Raw genomic sequence first — 19,036 nt, forward strand, 5'->3', positions numbered from 1 at the left:
GCAACTGCTGATTGAACTTGCATATTGTTTAGTTTATAACAATCCCCAAATCCTTCTTGTGTGTTGTTACCCCAATTCACCACCGTTTAGGGTGTAAGTTGCCTGTGCATTCTTTAACCTAAAGTGCATAACTTTGCATTTATCTACATTAAATTTAATCTGCAATTGGAGTGTCCAGTCCCCCAATAAATGTAATTCCTCTGCAGCAAAGTAATATCCTGCTCACGTTGTATTACTTTACAGAGTTTTGTGTCATCTGCAAACACTAAACCATGACTTTCAATGCCTATTTCAAGATAATTTATAAATATGTAGAATAAGCAGTCCCAGAACAGAACCCTGAGGAACAACACATAATTTGCCCTGCTTGAAAATTTGCCATTAATGTCATCTCTCTGTATGCTAGCTTTAAGCCAATGTTCTACCCGAGAACATAAATTTTCATTCAGAACAGTTTTGTTTAGTTTGAGAACACTAACTTATTGTGCGGAACCGTATCAAATGCCTTGGCAAAATCCAAGTAGATCACATTCACTGCAACACAATGTTCTATACTTCTACTTACTTCTTTGTAGAATGCAATTAAGTTAGCTTGACATGACCTATGTTTCATAAACCATGCTGAGTTTTGCTGAAATCAATGTTCTTCCCAATAAATTCCTGAATATTATCCCTTAATAACCTTTCAAATACTTTTCCACCCACAGAAGGTAAGTTCACAAGTCTATAATTTCCAGGCAAGATTTTGAACCCTTTTGAATATAGAAACCATCTCTGCCTTCCTCCAATCCTCCAGTACAATTCCTGAAAGAAAACAATTCTGAAAGATTAAAAACAGGTTTACTTATTTCAACACTTAGCTCCTTAAGTACTTGTGGATGAATGCCGTCAGGTCCCAGAGTTTTGTTTAAATTAGCTTTCTTTTGTTGCAGCAAAACCTTGCCTTGTGCCATCCAGTCACAATTTTTCTGGATGTTTTTTTTGCAGCAATCATTGCATATATCTTGCCACAAGTTCCTCTAATATACACTGAGAAAAAATAGTTATTTAAAATGATTGCCTTTTCCTGGTGTTTATTAACTGCATTAGCCCATCTCTCTTTTTTAAGTGTACAAATGCTTTCATTCATTGTTTTTTTTATAGATTGTATGTACTTGAAAAACAGGGGGATTGGTTTTGCTTTCTTTGACTATTATTCTCTCATTTTCTAGCTTAGCAAAATTAATTGTCTTATTGCATGCATTATTTTCTTCCTTATATCTCTGACGCCTCTGATTTGTCTGATTAAAATGCTTTAAATGCAATTTTCTTATATTTTATATACTGGTTTTCTTACTTACTAAGCCATATTGGTTTTAATTAGTTTATTTTATATTTATTACCCAATGGTACATACTGAGAAATGTACCTTTCTAATTTGTTTGAAGATATTCCATTTATCGTCAGTGTTTTTTTCACTAAAGAGTTAATGCAGTAAAACAGGAAAAGGTTGTGCCAATTATGAACAAATGTGTTTAAAATATTAAAACACTGGGGAGCGGAGCTAGCTAGAAAACCGGAGCGGATGTCATCTCTCTCAGCTCCCGGCAACTTCAAGATAGTCTATCACATATCTCCTGACACAGGGGCCATCCGATCTGGGACCTCAACCCTGACGCAGTGATGGTTTCTGCACCCACTGATGCCCTTCTTTCAGCCTCCAAAAGCCGCAAGATTGACGCGCAGGCTCAAGGCATTAAAAGCACCGGCCTATTCTAGCTGGGACTCACTCCCGAACTACGCAACCGACACAGCAGCACACCTTCATAACTGCAGACATCCCCACTACTTCAGCCATGGGGTGCAAAACCCAAAAGCCTACACAGAGTCTTGGAATAGCAGCTCCATGCTTCAAAACCAGCCGCAACCCAAAAAGGCAGTGAAGCTAAGTGCAGACATGCCAGGCCCCTCAAACCTGCCAAAATGCAGTGGGACACTTATTTCCCAAGAACTAGGCCAGGCAATTGCTACCCACCTTGATGCCCTCACTGGGAACCTAGCTACCAAACAGGACATACAAGCTCTCCTGCTTGACATACAATAGCTTTTAGCTACAGACATGGCAGTGGTTACAACTGAGGTTCAACATGTCACAGATCGGGTTAAGGCCACAGAGGAAGATGTAATGGACATTCGCACGGAGGTATCAAACATAAAGGACTCCCTTCTAATGCTCCAGTCCAACCACCATGTATTAGCTTCACAATTATTAGCGCTTGAAGACAGCCAAAGGCGAACCACGTTATGATCCGTGGCGTGCTGGATTTCATCACAGCTGAGGAACTACCTCATTACCTCTGGCGACTTGTGGCCTCTGTCTTACCCCCTCAGATGGCTGCTCAACCTCCCAGGACAAGATACACCTCTTTGCAGCCCTTAGGGGCAAAACACCATTTGTGTTTGAAGACTCCCATGTGTATTTTTACCAAGACCTTACCTGAGCTACCCTGCAATAACGCAGGTCCCTTCGTCACATCACACACACCAGCTGCATTCCGCAGGCATCACTTACCGATGGGGGATACCTAGATCTCTACTGGTAACACACAACGGAACTATGCATAGCCTTAGCTCTGTTACTGAGGCTACAGCACTCCTGACAGCACTGGGACTCTCTGCAACAACCTCCACTACTCCACTCCCAGCAACTTCTGACACCTGGGACCCTGCCAATGTAGTGCCTTTTGTGCCAAGGGTTAGAGGAGCAACAGCATTTACCACCTGACTACACATGCTGTCTTTGTTTTTTTCTTTTTGTATAGGAATATACTTCAGGTTTTGTTTTGGTTTCTGTTGTTACTCCCGAAATAGCCATTGAGCTTTGTGTTAATCTAGAATCAGGTTAACACAAAGCCCAATGGCTATTTCAGGAGTAACAACAGAAACCAAAACAAAACCTGAAGTATATTCCTAGATCACCTGGTAAATTCCTATAGCTACATACCCGTTTTCTAGAAACTACCGGTATTTCCTTGACCGTAAGATGTTAAGATTCATTATAGGCTTAAGTCTTCTCCTGCTCCACCCCTACCTCCCCCTTGGTTAGGGGCATCCTAACATGAAAAAAGCAACAACTCAGTGTTGCCATGGCAAATGTTAAAGTTGGATATTGCCTCATGCACACCACCAATGGCTCACTAGATTAGATTGAGTTCAACTACCACTTGTCAGTCGTATGCCCAGAATCCCTATTAATGTTTTGACCAGCCGGGTCGGTCACCAATTTATGTCCAGAGCACTCATTGGTTAGCACAGTGAAATACCTATTCGTTTCTCTATATGTTCTTGCATAACCTCAGGTCTAACAAGCTAGACAGTAGCCTAGCCTAAACCTAGACCATGATATATTTTCCAGTGTCCAACACATGCTACCCACATTTAATCTGTGCCCATATTTACAGTACCCCATGTCTGAGAACCATCAGCGGGCATAGTGACTACCGTGTTTGTTCTTTGTTGTTTTTATTTATTTATTTATTTTATTATGATCCATGTATAAAAATGCAATGTTGCTTGCAAGCGTTTTTATTGTAAAATTGTGCAGTCTTATCTCAGGCCACACTATTGTTTACTCGGAATTGCCAGTATCTGCTGTTGTGACATTACTGGCATGTCTGTATTTTTTCTGTGCACCAAAAAAAAATATATAAAAAGTCCAACGTCAGTGTATAAACCTGCAAAGTTAGTAGTCAAATCCCATAGTGGAGTCTTTTCGTCCTTTTCTATAGGAATACCGGATCCAAAGTTTCTTAGGAACTGTATAGATATACAAAATAAAACAAAGAAGAAAGCCAATAGTGCAATATGTTCCGATATTTTGTGATCCTTTTAAAGTGCAAATCTTATGTGGCCCTACTCACGTTTTATAGACCAGTCTAGTCCGATTCCCCTTGCTGAACTACTGTTCACTCTATCGCAATCTATGTTAGGGTAAAAAAATCTCCAATAAGTAACGTGTTACCATTTTGTGCAGCTTTCTCAATTTACTCAGATGTTCTTCCTCATCAATATCCCAATAATTGGGTACTATTCTTTTGCCCCAAGCAGATATCTACCCATAAAGCTTCCACATTTTCCTCGTCACATTCCTCTTGCTTAATATTTGGCTTTAACTCGTGGTTGACATACAAACCACCCTTCCTGTTTTTTCTTTCTATCCTAAATAATGTGTACCCATTTAAGTTAACTACCCAATCATGTGTCTCATCCCACCAAGTTTCCGTTATGCCTATTATGTCATATTGCTTAGTATACGCTATTGCCATTTTGTTATTTAGGCTCCTTGCATTAATAAGCATTCTTTTAATATTATAATGAGTCTCTTGTACTTTATGTGAATTTGTATTACTATTACATACCTCTGCTGTTCTGATCTTGCCCCTAAACCCATCGCCACCCCCTTGTACTGAGCTAAGCCCTTCTCCTTTCTGTCATATCTCCATTTTGTATATTTTTGTGACCAATCCCTTTCACAGCTATTTTTAAATCTCCTCCAACCTGCTAGCCATCCTGTTACCCAGCACAGCAGGGTGCAATCCATCACAGCTATAAAGAGTGTACCCAAGCGCAAAATAAGCCCAGTGCTCTAAAAAGAAAAAAAAATATTTTCTTCACCATTATTTTTGCCATGCATTAAGCTCACTAATCTCCCACTGCCTTTCTACAGTAGCGTGTGGCATAAGTAATATTTCTGACAATACTACCTTGAAGGTTATTTTCTTCAGTTTACTTCCTAATCCCCTGATCTCATGCTTTAGAACCCACCTCTTTTCCTCTGACTTTGTCATTGGTTCAAACATGGACCATGACAGCCGAGTCATCCCCAGCCCCTCCCAATAATCCATCTACTCTGTCAACAACATGCTGGACCCGAGCATCCAGGAGACAGCAAACTGTCCGGTTGAGACAATCAAATTGGCAGATTACCCTTTCTACATAATAATAGAGTCATCTACCACCACAGCCTGTCTAACCTTAGTTACATTCTCAACCCCACCCGTACTAGGCAGGATGTTCCCTTGACTGTTACAAGGAAGAGTTACCTTAAGTACAGCTACTCCTGAGCTGAAGCTCCCAACATCTTCACTAGCTAAACTTTTCCTTTTCCCTCCCCCCTGCTACCACGTCACACTGTTACCCAGCTGTCTTATCTCCTCCTACTCCACTAAAAGTCCCCACTAAACTGCACAGTGAGCAGCAGACCCATTCAAAATTTGCTTTTCCAGATCTCCAATACAAGCCTACATGTAGCTACAGTGAGAGAAAAAAATTTATTTGATCCCCTGCTGATTTTGAATGTTTGCCCACTGACAAATAAATTATCAATCTATAATTTTAGTGGTAGGTGTATATTAACAGTGAGAATAACAAAGAAAAAACAAACAAAGTTATCAATTAATTTGCATGTCAATGAGTGAAATAAGTATTGGACCCCTTCAACTTAGTACTTGGTGGCAAAACCCTTGTGGCAATCACAGAGGTCAGATGTTTCTTGTAGTTGGCCACCAGGTTTGCACATATCTCGGGGGGGGGGGGGGGGGGTTTGTCCCACTCCTCTTTGCAGATCCTCTCTAAGTCATTAAGGTTTTGAGGCGGACGTTTGGCAACTCGAACCTTCAGCTCCCTCCACAGATTTTCTATGGGATTAAGGTCTGGAGACTGGCTAGGTTACTCTAGGACCTTAATGGGCTTCTTCTTGAGCCACTCCTTTGTTGCCATGGCTGTGTGTTTTGGATCATTGTCATACTGGAATACCCATCCACCACCCATTTTCAATGCCCTAGCTGAGGGAAGGAGGTTCTCACCTAAGATTTGACGGTTCATGGCCCTGTCCATGGTCCCTTTAATGCGGTGCAGTTGTCCTGACCCCTTAGCCCCCCAACGCATAATGTTTCCACCTCCATGTTTGACCGTGGGGATGGTGTTCTTGTGGTCATAGGCAGCATTCCTCCTCCTCCAAACACAACGAGTTGATTTGATGCCAAAGAGCTCAATTTTGGTTTCCCAGTTCTCCTCTGAATCACTCTTTTTTCCTTCACTGTATATGTAACTAAGCATAAAACGATCATTAAAATCTTATCTTGATTTAATTTGGTGGCATAGTATGTAATTGTAGACAAAAGTACTTGTAGACAAAAGTACTTCCTAGAAGAAAACTCTAACAGGGAGTACAAAAAAAAGGGGGTTATAGATGTGGCAAAAAGGGCATAACCCTACACATAGCACAAATTAAAGAAAAAATGGGGAGAAATCACCTCGTACAAAGATCCTCCTCAGAACACCACCCCTAAAGAAATGTGTAAAGGCTTACAAAAAATAATAAACTTTATTGAAAATCCAAAATACACAAAATAACTAAATAATAAAAATAAAAATCAAGAACTAGGTACTGATAAGTAAATTGGCTCCCAATCACTGCCTGGAAATTCTATGGTAACATAAATAGGTTTCTTACAAATGTAGCAATCCAGCTCAAAATATATATTATAAATGATAGAAACACTGTTGCAATGTTAACTCACAGAAACCACAACTTGCAGATAATCAGTAGGTGCCAAAAAAGGCAGTGTGCTGTGCTTCAATACATAAACCAGAGGGCAGAAAAGGATAAAAAGTCCCCCATCATAAGCAAACTTTATCTAAATAATCTATAATAGATATAGAAGGCCATACCATAGAACCGTAAGAAATCGAAAGGACAGAGAAGAGCATATAGGGAAAAACAAAGGGAGAAGAGTAATCCCCAGTGGGGTCCAAAGTAGAAACTGGACACCTCAACTATAGATAACCAAATGCCCCTACTAACACAGAGACCGCCCGACCAGGGTCTCATGAAAGCACAGCACACACTGCATATTCAGTACACTAGAAAAATAGTAAAATCAAAGCTAGCAGCATCGGAAAAGCCCGACCCGCGTTTCGGCGGTCTAACCGCCTTTCTCAAGGGCCAACAAAAAAGATTTGTTTATGTCACCATAGAATTTACCAGGTAGTGATTGGGAGCCAATTTACTTATCAGTACCTGGTTCTTTTGATTTTGATTTTAATTATTTAGTTATTTTGTGTATATTGGATTTTCAATAAAGTTTATTATTTTTTGTAAGCCTTTACACGTTTCTTTAGGGGTGGTAGTATGTAATTGGTTCCACAGTGTGAATAGCTGCACTTTACTATAGCGCCAACTATATCACACACTTTGTATATTTTGTGTAAATCAATCACTGTCTGCTGAGAAAATACAAAACTACTCCTCGATCCAGACAAGGGTAATTGAGGGTTTAAAAGTAAGGCATATATTACATGTCATTCAGACCAATTGCTTTTACACTTTATTATGTATATTTTACAGTGATGTAGGACAAATTCCACAGCGCTGTACAATGGGTGAACTAACAGACACATTTTGCAACAAAACAAGTTGGATGCACAGGAACAGAAGGTGCTGAAATTCATGCTCAAACAAGCTTACATTTTAGGTGACAAAATATTATGCTCAGAGCCATGAAGAGTTGCTAGACAATGATAAAGTTTGCAGCCCACTTGTGTGCCATGTTACTGCCTTAAATAATAATTTTCTTAGGTGGTTAAAGGGCTTGACACATGTTCTGTGAATCTTAGTTCACCAAACCTTCCCTGGATTTGAAGAGTTGAATCTGTTTCTCCACTATCTACCTGTTTGTAGCTGCTTGTAAAAATAAGGTGTAAAATAATAGGTGAATTTTCCAACAGTTAAAAAAAGAAAGTGTTTAAACCAGTCTTGTGAAATCATACGCAGTTTTAAGAAACACCCAGATACAGAGACATTGGAACACACTGTTCTACTTAGGCACACATACCGATATACACCAGTGCTCTCACAGAAACCACATTCTGAGCAATGCATAGTTAAATATAGATATGCACAGTCTACCACTCAGAACAAACCTGATTATAGCTGTTTATTACATTCTACAAGACAGCCAAAGAGGAGTGTGAATAACTCTGTTCAGATCTGAAAGAACAGAAATACAATTATATTGTTCATTTTGGCCAGGGAAGGATCTTATTTTGCAAGTTTTCTTGAAAATTCTTTATATCCATTAACACCTGTAAATTGAATGATTTGTGTCCAGCAATAAATTTTGCTATCAGTTCAGTTTAATAGCCCCAAAACTGTGGAATGTCCTGGAGAAAATGTGACAGTTGGCAGTTATATGACTATGAATCATATATTTTATGTTAAAAGTGTCCCTTGCTATAGACGATTGCCAGCGTGATTTATTGGAATGGCTTTCACAGGAGCACAATTCATTGATACAATATGAGTGCACATATTCTAGAGTGATAATGTATAGTAATTATCATGCAGACAGCCACAAAAATAAAATTTTCTGCTTGGGAAAAGTTTCTGCTTTCTCTGAAGTCCATAGTAGGCAATTCAATCAACAATGTATGGCGGTTTTGCTGTCAAGGTCATGCCCCTAAATTCTTACTGCTTGCTTCTTTGCATTTTAGAACTATGTTTATGTAGCCATAGCCACGCCTCCCTGTCTGTGACTCACACAGCCTTCATGAAAACAAAGTTTCCTTTTCAATCAGATCTTACAGCACTATGTGTTTACTTTAGAAGTTATTCTTGTCTCCTGTCTTCTTAATTGAAGTTTAATCACCCACAGGAGGCTGTATACAACCCTCGGAGGCAATTAACAGAGTAGGCTGTAGTATTTTCTAAAGTTAACACATTGTGCTATAAAATGTAAAACTCTTTTCATTGAGGCTGTGACACAACTCCATGAGAGGTGTGGCTAGGGCTGCATAAACAAATTGATTTAACTCCTAAATGGCAGAGAATTGAGCAGGTTTATCAAAAATGCATTATCTATATATATATATATATATATATATATATAAACAGAAAAAATTGAGAGCACTCAATGGATTTTGTAAATAAATACTATATTAAATAAAATGCATACAAATCAACGTTTTGACCGTCTAGCGGTCTTTATCAAGATGCTACGTCATGTGAAAATGTTAAATATATACAATATCAGGTGTTGTACTTACCCAATCACCAAGTGCACCCTGTCTGTCCGGTTTGCTCTGTGAATAGAACCGCAAACCGCGGATTGTCGAGCGTGCTGCCGAAAAGTGACGTAAAGCACCACCACCCAGTGTTGCCTAGAAACGGCAAAACTAAAAAAGGGAAAAACCGGAGCAAATTTAAAAACAAATACGGAGGAGAAAAATATTTTAAGTCTAAATACATGGTCTAAATTTGTATAAATGTGAATTGTTGAAAACAGCAGTCTGAATGTAAGCGGATAAACCTGCAATTAAATAGAGCAGAGTAATATGTTGTGTACTGAATGAAAAGAAGGGCAATAAACAACCTGAAGTGAAAAACTGAGTCAATGGTTCAAGAAATGCAATGAAGTGAAGTGTGTGAGATGTAGTGTGGTGTTTGAAATAAAACCAAATATGGAAATTATATTGAAAAAGATCTGTATGATCTGAATAGACTGAATGTATGACAAAAAATGTGTGATGTTGAAGATTATGATGAACAGACAAAGGTAATGTGTGATGAGCTGACAAGTAAAAATGTGATGAAACATGAGTTGAGAATAGTCTAAAAAGTGCTGAGTGAACGTGAAATGGGTGAAGGATTGTGATAAACAACCCACATGCTATAATGCCATGCAGAATGTAAGCGGTGTGACGAAAGTCTAATGATGCCAACGGACTAAAATGTGTAAATATGCTGAATCATGAAAACGTGAAAAAAATAGAAACTATGTGCTGTAAGGTAAATAAATGTGCTGAGACATGTAAAGTGTATGATGAGAACTGGAAACTGTAACTATGGTGAATGTGTGATATGAAAATCTAGAAATTTCTTGTTGTACCTGGTTATTACTGAATTCATGTTTTTTCTTTGGGATGAGTGCCAGAAACTGTTGTGATCTTTATATATATATATAAACAGTACTCCAGTAAGCTAAAGTTGTTTTGGTGCTTAGAGTTTCACTTAAAACATTATAAAGCCTAATAGCTCATTATCACGTTTCTATTGGGTTATGCTTAAATATTGATACACAAAATTGGGTCCCCATGCTGTTGCAGAAGTGGGTACCCAATGAATGGAATGGGCACATCATATTCACCAGCTACACTGCAGCAGCCTTAAATTCTGCAGTGGGAAAAATATAATGAAGGTGTTTAGTATAATTAGTTTTGTCATATATTACAATTATAGAATGGATTACTGAGCTAATTATAAAATGATAGACTGGGTCACCAAGCTAATGATGTGAACAAACTTTGAGTCTCCGTCAAAAAAAGGTTAAGACATACTGTGCTAAAATTTCAGAGGGACATTTCTTCTTTAATTGTTTTTTTTTTTTGTATCCTACAGTTTGTGCTACAAGATATTTTATACTAATACTGCAGGTACTCTCCCTTCTCTAAACCTGGTTCACCCACTGTACCAGCTCTTTAGATTAAAGAAAATAAAATTAGAAAATGATGAAGTTTGGATAGGTGATATGTGTTTTAAACGTTTAAAAATAAAAAATATAGGTTATTTCTGTTAAGTGCGTGTTTAATGGATATCTGCTTACTGTCTATTTAAAATATTAACCCTTCTTTTCACTTTCTCTACAGATGCCAGAATCTTGCTCAGAGGATTCCACAGCCCCTGAAATGAACAGTGTGGAAGAGAATGTGGAAGAGCAAAGTACCCCAGATATCGAGAAGGAAGAGCGCCACGCAGAGCTTTTAGAGACAGCAGCCAAACCACAAGTTCCCCCGGAAAACACATGTCCTGGAGCTGGCAGGACTCGACGCCTCTCAGATTTCTGCACGTGGTTCGGAGAGAACATTCTTCACTTTTCAGAAGAAGGTAACAAGAATCTGTCAACAGGCCAGTCAAATACAACATTTTTGTTACATCTGTTCAAAACTAATAGTGCTCAAATTATTGTTTTTTTCCCTCTGGACGCCAGTGCGGTTCACAGCATAGTTATATAAATGACACGTATGGTTCATGACTTTGGTGTACGCACATCCATGTGGTCCAGTTCTCCCACAACAATGATTGCAGGCATCAATTAATTTCCTTTCCGTGTAGTGAGAGGGCAAAAGTAGGGACCGAGGTAAAAACTTTAGGAGAATGCATCTATACATGAGCCCGTGACTTGGCTGCATTTTGTGCACAGCGTTTGGTACCTCACCTCAGATGGAGCTTGTCAGCCTCATTTGTGGGTGGCCATTTTAGGTTATTCTGCATATGGAACATTTTGGGAATTAATTTAAGTTTAAAACTGCTCTCCTTGAAATAACCGTAACTGTAAATGCACACAAGACAACCATCTATTTAACAATTTTATTAATATTGTGGATTTTCTAATAGTCTCACATTTTGTTTTGTCAAATATGTCTGTCTAAAATGTGGATCTTTTAGATAGACCTCCTTAGTTTAGGTTTTTTTTTTTTTTTTTTTTACTTGTATCCACCTCAAAAAATGTAAGATATAGTCCCAACACCTAGGATTTTGCGGTTCGACTGTCCTGCCTTAGTTTTTGTTTTGCGAATATTGAGTGCTGAGATGTAAGAGCAGGCTGGCTGTGTATAAATGGCATATGGTCCTAACAGTTAAGTATATGTTTAGACATCAGTAGGGATTTGCAATTCCTTTTATTTAATCCTTTCTCTCTGTATATTTTAAGAGCTGACAAGTGACCTGGAAGTGATCTTCATGTCTCAGGCACGCCACACATACAAAGTATGTTTATGTTCATCACCTTTTAAACTGAACATACATTACAAAAGAATTTTCTTATAAAAATGTAAATTAAATCTCATTTAATTTATTAAGAAATATCATCCTGTTCTGTAGCAGAAGATAACTATGCTTTACATTTCCCAAGAGGGTGAGACTTGGATTTTGCTAATCATCAGGCCTGGCTCATTTAGTGTCAAGATGCCAAGTAATTCTATCTCAAATAAGAAAGCCATTCTGTTCTTAAAGTGACATTAAAGGGACACTATAGAGTCAGGGTGTCCCCACCCTCAGGGTCCCTCTCCCACAGCGCTGAAGGGGTTAAATCCCCTTCAGCTACTAACCCTTTCCCCCCGCCGGGCTCCCTTACCTCTCCTCCCCCGCCGACGTCAGCATCCTTGTCTGACATCACCGGTGCCAAATGCGCGGCACTGCCACGCACGCATTCAAAGTGTCTGTAGGAAAGCATTTTTCAATGCTTTCCTATGGACGCTCTGCGTGATTGAGGCATAATATGCCTCATGCGCCTCTATGCCGATGCGCCTCTAGTGGCTGTTCGGAAGACAGCCACTAGAGGCTGGCTTAACCCCAGATGTAAACATAGCAGTTTCGCAGAAACTGCTATGGTTACATCAGGCAGGGTTAGCCCTAAAGGGACCTGACACCCAGACCACTTCATTGAGCTGAAGTGGTCTGGGTGAATATAGTGTCCCTTTAAGTAGGAGAACTTTCTATCTATTTGAAACTAGCAGATGTAGTTAGGGTCCCCCTTTTTTCGATGTAATATATAAACATGTCACTTACTGTAGGTCTCACATTGCATTCTGAAGGTACTGAGCCAAAGATAAAATATCATGTTTCAAAATGTACATCATATTTTGTTCTCATAAGTGGAGCAAGTAATAAAATACTATTAAAGAAATAAAAGTTAAATTAAAAACAGTTTATGAAATAATGAAGTTTCTGTGAATGCAGCGGTTCTTAACGGATCTCCATATATTTGTTTTCGTATTTCAAATTAAAGTTCAAATAATAAAATCAAGGTGGGAAAAAGAATGTGGGCTTCAGCCCATGGTCCCACTGATATATATTGACTGAAGCCTCTCCTAAAAGCAATCTTATGCCAGCCATAGACCACAAGTCCTGTATTGATTGATTGAGATGTAGTTAGGTCAATTTAATAGTCAAATAATAAAATCTGAGCCATTAAAATCATTTTAGACAGCATTAAACATATTTAACATGCGTAGAAGGATGCCATGTTAAACACTCCTAGCTTAATGGAAGCTTGGGATGTCTGAGCTATCCCACCTATGGTAGTTTTTCAATCTGTTAAAATGATGTCAGCTTCATATGAAGTGAGAAAAACATTATTATATACAGTGCACCTAAGACTTTTAAAAGCTTAAAAGACTTTTAAAATAAATTATGTTTTACTCTAAATGATGTTTCTCTGTATTTTATATACATTAACACTTCCCTCAGCACAAGATCCCTGATGTTATCTAAAAAAATGTAATTAGAATAATTTAGAGTGATTGTTTAGAGGAACACTTCAAGCACCATAACCACTACAGAGCACATCTGGAGCAAGACTACACTCATTGGCTGAGGGCATTCAGCTGATACTCCCCATCAATGAGTGTGGCCCTGCACGGTACTGCTTTGTTCTATAGAGTAATCTGGTTTCTCAAGCTGGAGAGGACTGGATATGCCTGCTGTGATCCAAGTTTTCAACCCGTGCTACAATTATTTATCTTACCATGAGGGGACACCAAGGTACTCCTGGCACCAAAACCACACAGGTCATTAAAGTGAATGAATATGTATTACTTTTACATCTTGTAACATGCGTGCGGTTAGCTGGTGTGACATTATTAGCTGATTTAGATTGACATTTATCCTGTATAAATTCAGTAGGTTTGACATTCTCAATTTAAATATGGAAAAGTCTAGAGCCCATTGAAAAGCATTACAAAACAGTACATACTATATTTAATTAAATTTCTTCCATTTCTATCAAAGTGACAAGTGGTTCTTTAATACAGTTTAATTCCAGAAACTCTTTGGATTAAAAGTAGAATTGTTAAAATAACAGGTACTTATTGAAAGAAACAGAGTAGTTAAAGGAACACTCCACTGTCACTGTTTAGCAGATGTAGAAAGAACTTTCAAACTGTCTGGATCTCTTGTCTGAATCCTTTGCAATCCCTCCCCTTCTAACCCCACCCAGGTGTTCTGTGACTGTCCAATCACAGGCTTCCCAATGCAGCTCTGTGAGAAGTATTTGCAAGGCAGGTGTTCTAAACAATTGCCTGCCTCTTGTATTTACTCCACTGAGCTAACCAAACCAGGAAGTAACAGGAGCGGTTGTCTAACAATTTATAAAAGTACCGATCTCTGTTAAAATCTGTACTTTTTCTAGTATGAAAAAAAGAGGAAACTACCTTCATAAATAAAGCATTTCAGCTAGCTGGCTATGGAGTTTTAAAAACACAGGATCCTGTGACCCTTTTTTGTATTACTTTCACCAAGTCTATTCAGGCTGATGTAGATAGACGCTGACTACTCTGTTTGTATCTCAGACAGGGTAGTACTTCTTTGTTATTTTCCTATCTTGGAATTCTCTTGTCAAACCACTCACAAGTGAGTTCCATGCAGCTGTACCTCGTGCCTGCCTCCTGGTGGTGGCACAAAGTAATTTTAGTTATTTCCTTGAATATTGAATCCCTTGTAGTCTCTGGCAGCAGTAATATGTTCAAACTTCTAATCACTTAAGTGTAGATCATCTCTATGGAAATATGTATGTGAGCCAAAAATCAGAATGAATGTCACAGGTGGAAGTTTAGCAGCTCATTTGTTACAATTCTCCAGTACTGTTGGAACTTCTAATGAATTAAATATACAGTATTTTCCCATTCTTGAGCGTAACATGGATTTTAAAGGAGCACAGATCAGACTGACGAATGTAACATGGTCCATATGAACATTTGCAATAGTTTGTCTGTTATTTACAATGATATCCCCTTTGCAAAAAGTGTAAAGTGCAGCTGAATATGTGTCGTGTAACTATATAAACGACAAACACAGAAAAAGAGGAGCTGGATCAGGAGCATTCTGCATGTAGTAAAAATGGGTATTAAATACCATAAACATATGTACAATATCCCAAAAAATTAGGTTTGGTGTCACCAACATATAAAGTCAAATATTTCTTAGTATTGAATAGATTTTTATTTTTTTTTAAAAAAGGGCTTATTAATCAAAACTCTGAATTGGAATAATGGTACCTAATTCCTTATTCATTAGTAATTAAATATCCCTGAAAAACACAGAAGATCTTCTGGGAGTGACTTGGGAAATTAACATACTAAACAAGTAATTAATGAGAACAAAATAAAGTAGCCCTGATTGTATTTATTAGAGACTGGAAAATGCTAAATGCCCCCAGATGAACTATTTAAACTCCTAAATCACCCACCTAACTGCTTGAATAAGCCACAAAGATGCAAATTACAAGCTATCAATGTTGTATTGTAGAGGAGTGGCTAATATTTCAAAGGGACAGAAATAGTTTGTAGCCATCCACACAGATACAAATAATCTGATACAATGTATCCAAGTTGCACTATAGCAAAGGACTGGCACATTGTAAAACAAAAATCCAATAAGGCAAACTGCTAAAAAAAATAAAATAGCATAGCAGTCCACTATAAAAATGATACAAAATATTACTAATTAATTATGTAATCATTAAAGGAACACTATAAAACTACTCCTAACACTATATTGTACTTATGCCTTTGTGGCACCCCAAGCTTCTCCCCACTCCTCGCATTTAAGAAAGGGTTAAAACACCTTTTTTAAGTCCTTTGCTGCTGGAACGGGCTCCTCCTCCTGTGACATCATTGCGATGCAGGAACCCAATGCACATTAGGATTTCACCCATAGGAAAGCATTGAGTCAATCCATTTATGTGGGTTTTTTTTTTTTTTTTTTTTTATTGTGGCTGCTGGAGGTTTCATACAATATCCTGTACATTTTACGGCATTTTTGTATTAATTCTAAACTACTATGAAACTGTGTAATAATTATATTGAGACAAAGCCCAATGATGATAAGGGGACACGCTGTACACCTGTACATCTTTTATGTGCTTGATTTAGGCCATTATTGGCAGGTTTTCCCTTCCTTTGTACTTCTGTGTTCAGATTAACCACTCAAAAAATGATACGTAGTTTCTTATAGAGCCTATCCTAATTATACTATTAGTGCTTAATCTGTATTGCAAATCACAGGAGAGAGTTCTTTTTTTTTTTTAGGAAAGCATTATAAAGAATTAGCCTAGGACCAATGTGGGTGTCTAGATATCAGAATTAGTTTGACAGAAGGAAGTCATAACTCACTGCAGAAGACATAGTCTTAAAGTCATATTTGTAGAACAAAAGCAAACCACACACCAGACAGACAGCACACACCTTACGCACAGTCAGCACACACCATACACACACATTATATACAGTCAGCACACACTGCACACAGCCAGCACACACCACACACATGCAACATACAGCCAGCACACACCACACACATGACACATAGCCGAATAAGGAGAACAGAGAGCGAGAGACTAAACTCCAAAGTTTTGCACATTAACCCCTTATGGACCAAACTTCTGGAATAAAAGGGAATCATGACATGTCACACATGTCATGTGTTCTTAAGGGGTTAAATCCAAATGGAAAAATTAGCCAGTTATGCCTAGAGTTGAGTTGGAGTATTTTTCCAGGTCAGCTATTTTGGCCTCACTTTGTCTTTCAGATTTAATCTGGGAAAAATCAGAGTTAAGAGAATAACCCTAGTAATGTCAAGGTGTAAGAAGGGTCTCCAAACTTTCTCATTTAACATTTTGTGATTGCTGTGATGGACAGGTGGATCTGGCTGCCACTTTAGTCCCTTGGACAAGTAGATTTTCTTTTAAAATATCTCACCCCTAAAGTAGATAAATGACAAAGATATAAAAAAATAAATGTATAAAATGTAGGTAGAGAGAAGAGGTTATTTATGTTCTGGCAATGGGTTGGGGTTTCGGGGAAAGCAGACTTTACAAATGTGTGAAAGATGTCATGCTGCCGAGCTGTGATCCTGTCTGTTTTTATGTTTCCAAATTTAGGACTTTGTGGGCTAGTTCCAAAGGCGTATTATTACTCAAGAGGCAGCACATGCTTTATAGCCTACAGTGTATTCTGTACTTTGTGTCCTCTCCTTCTCAGTAGCTCAGTGGGGGTAGAGAGTAGGAATAACTATGATCAGGGTTCAGTCGGAACCCCCAAGGCTATGGAAATAAGAAAAATCTATTTCAGAGCTGATTTGTTTTGAATAGGTGAAAAATTTCACATTTGCTCAACAGCTCTACCAAAATGAATAATTCAAAACTGTGTGTAGCCAAAAGTAGAAAACAAGTAGCGCCAAGGCATCAGTGTTTATGCGCTTGATCTTTATGGATTCTGCAAATATAAGTAGAGGAGCTTGCACCCCAAAAGTCCACCCCAAACATCTTGACAGTCTTCTAAATCCAAATAAAAATACAACTCGTTATTTGAGCCTTGAGGAGAGATTATTAAAGAGTGTTATATTTGTGGCCCACGGAGATGCTGCCTTTACTATGGGAACCATCCAAACAGATTTGCTCAAACCATCTAGGTCTTTTTGGACTTCCCTTGAGATCATGAGTAATGGCAGGAGACTTAACAGTTACAAACATTAAAGTTCAATGTAGCAAAAGAAAACAGGCAGAGAAGAAAACAAATACTTTCATGTGGTCAAATGTTCTATCTTAGTCTTCTGTTCCCAAAATATCTGATTGATCAAAATATCTGAGGAACCCTGAAGTCTTGCCAGGTGGAAAGCATCTGTTGCTACGTATCAGACACAATGAATGCCATTCAGACCTTAGGGAGTATTTCAAAACACAGCATCCTTTTTCCCCTTCTCCCTGTTTTGTCCGTAATCATAATTTTTTTTTATAGAGTTCCTCGCATTGTAATGTAATGGCACCGTATGTCCATTACAAGTAGGGATTTCTTTATTTTTGCGATGTAAGGGGTAATTTCAAGGGCATACAAAGCACCAGTTATTTTAGAACTGCAATGCACTAGACTAGACCATTGTTTGAGAAAGTGAACTTTTTATTGGAAACCAGACCACTCCATTTAAGTACAAATAGGAGAGCGAGATATATTTCCTCCCATTCTTCCCAACATATTGTGGTTGTGCTACCCGTAAGACTGTACACAACAAGTACCCATCAGTCTTTGCTTACAATTACCCTATCATTCACACTCACAAACTGTCGGGTAGGCAACGATATACCTTATACATTGTGTTGGCCAAATCAACATCAAACATAGAGATTTAAAGACTTAACTCCTTACTGTAGTGAATTGAAAGCTGAATTTAAAATTGTTTACTAAAAAAAAGACATGATCTTACTACATGTGGGTTGGATAAGTTCACCAAACTAGCTCTACTGACCTACATTTTCTAATTGTGGTTTTCAGTTCAGTTTTCAGTAAACTAAAATTCACTATTTAGTATATAATCACCATCGTACTTTTTATGTGTTTTTTTTTTCTCATAAATATGGAGCTTGGAGGATGAATTATTTACACATTACCTGTAGATGGCACTATTAAGTGAGAATTGATTTAGAAGTGATTCAGAATGTGTTTGCAAAGTGCAATGAAAGAACCCCCTTTTTTTTTTAACAAGAAAATGTTAGAACATTGTTTGTTTTCTTATCTTTTTAATTAATCTAGATGCCTATTATTTATCTAGTGACATATACTCTGTTTAAGGTTTGGGAAGAGAGGATAGATAGGATGTGTTATGAAGGCACACCGTGACGTCTTCAACAACAGAGGAATGAATAAACTGAGAACGCTGAGAATGCGTGTTAAAACATAACTGTCACTCAGAGAAGTGACAAATCCTCATTCCTTTTCCCCAGTGATGGTGACTATTGTAGTGGGGGTAAGGAAAAAACACACTAACATGCACTGCACTATCTTGTTCAATGCAAACTCCTCTCCATGATGTTTGATGCATCTCCAGTTTGCTGTACAAAAGCATGTAGCATGTATCGATCATTCCACCCATGGAACCGCTCTATGTGACAAAACACACCATATCATTTTCTTTTCTTTCTAATTGAGTTATGTGGCTTGCGCCAAAATA

At 38.1% G+C, this 19,036-nt stretch overlaps 1 protein-coding gene across 1 annotated transcript in view; it reads left to right on the forward strand.

Moving 5' to 3' along the window:
- ARHGEF25 (Rho guanine nucleotide exchange factor 25) overlaps nt 1-19,036 on the forward strand; it is a 323,971-nt gene that overhangs the window by 81,875 nt on the left and 223,060 nt on the right. Inside the window, exon 2 of the mRNA XM_063427536.1 lies at nt 10,684-10,921. Within this exon, the coding sequence (XP_063283606.1) occupies nt 10,684-10,921 (238 nt within the window). The remainder of the gene's footprint in view (nt 1-10,683; nt 10,922-19,036) is intronic.

Source organism: Pelobates fuscus, chromosome 1 (assembly GCF_036172605.1).
Source record: "Pelobates fuscus isolate aPelFus1 chromosome 1, aPelFus1.pri, whole genome shotgun sequence".
Classification (NCBI taxonomy): domain Eukaryota; kingdom Metazoa; phylum Chordata; class Amphibia; order Anura; family Pelobatidae; genus Pelobates; species Pelobates fuscus.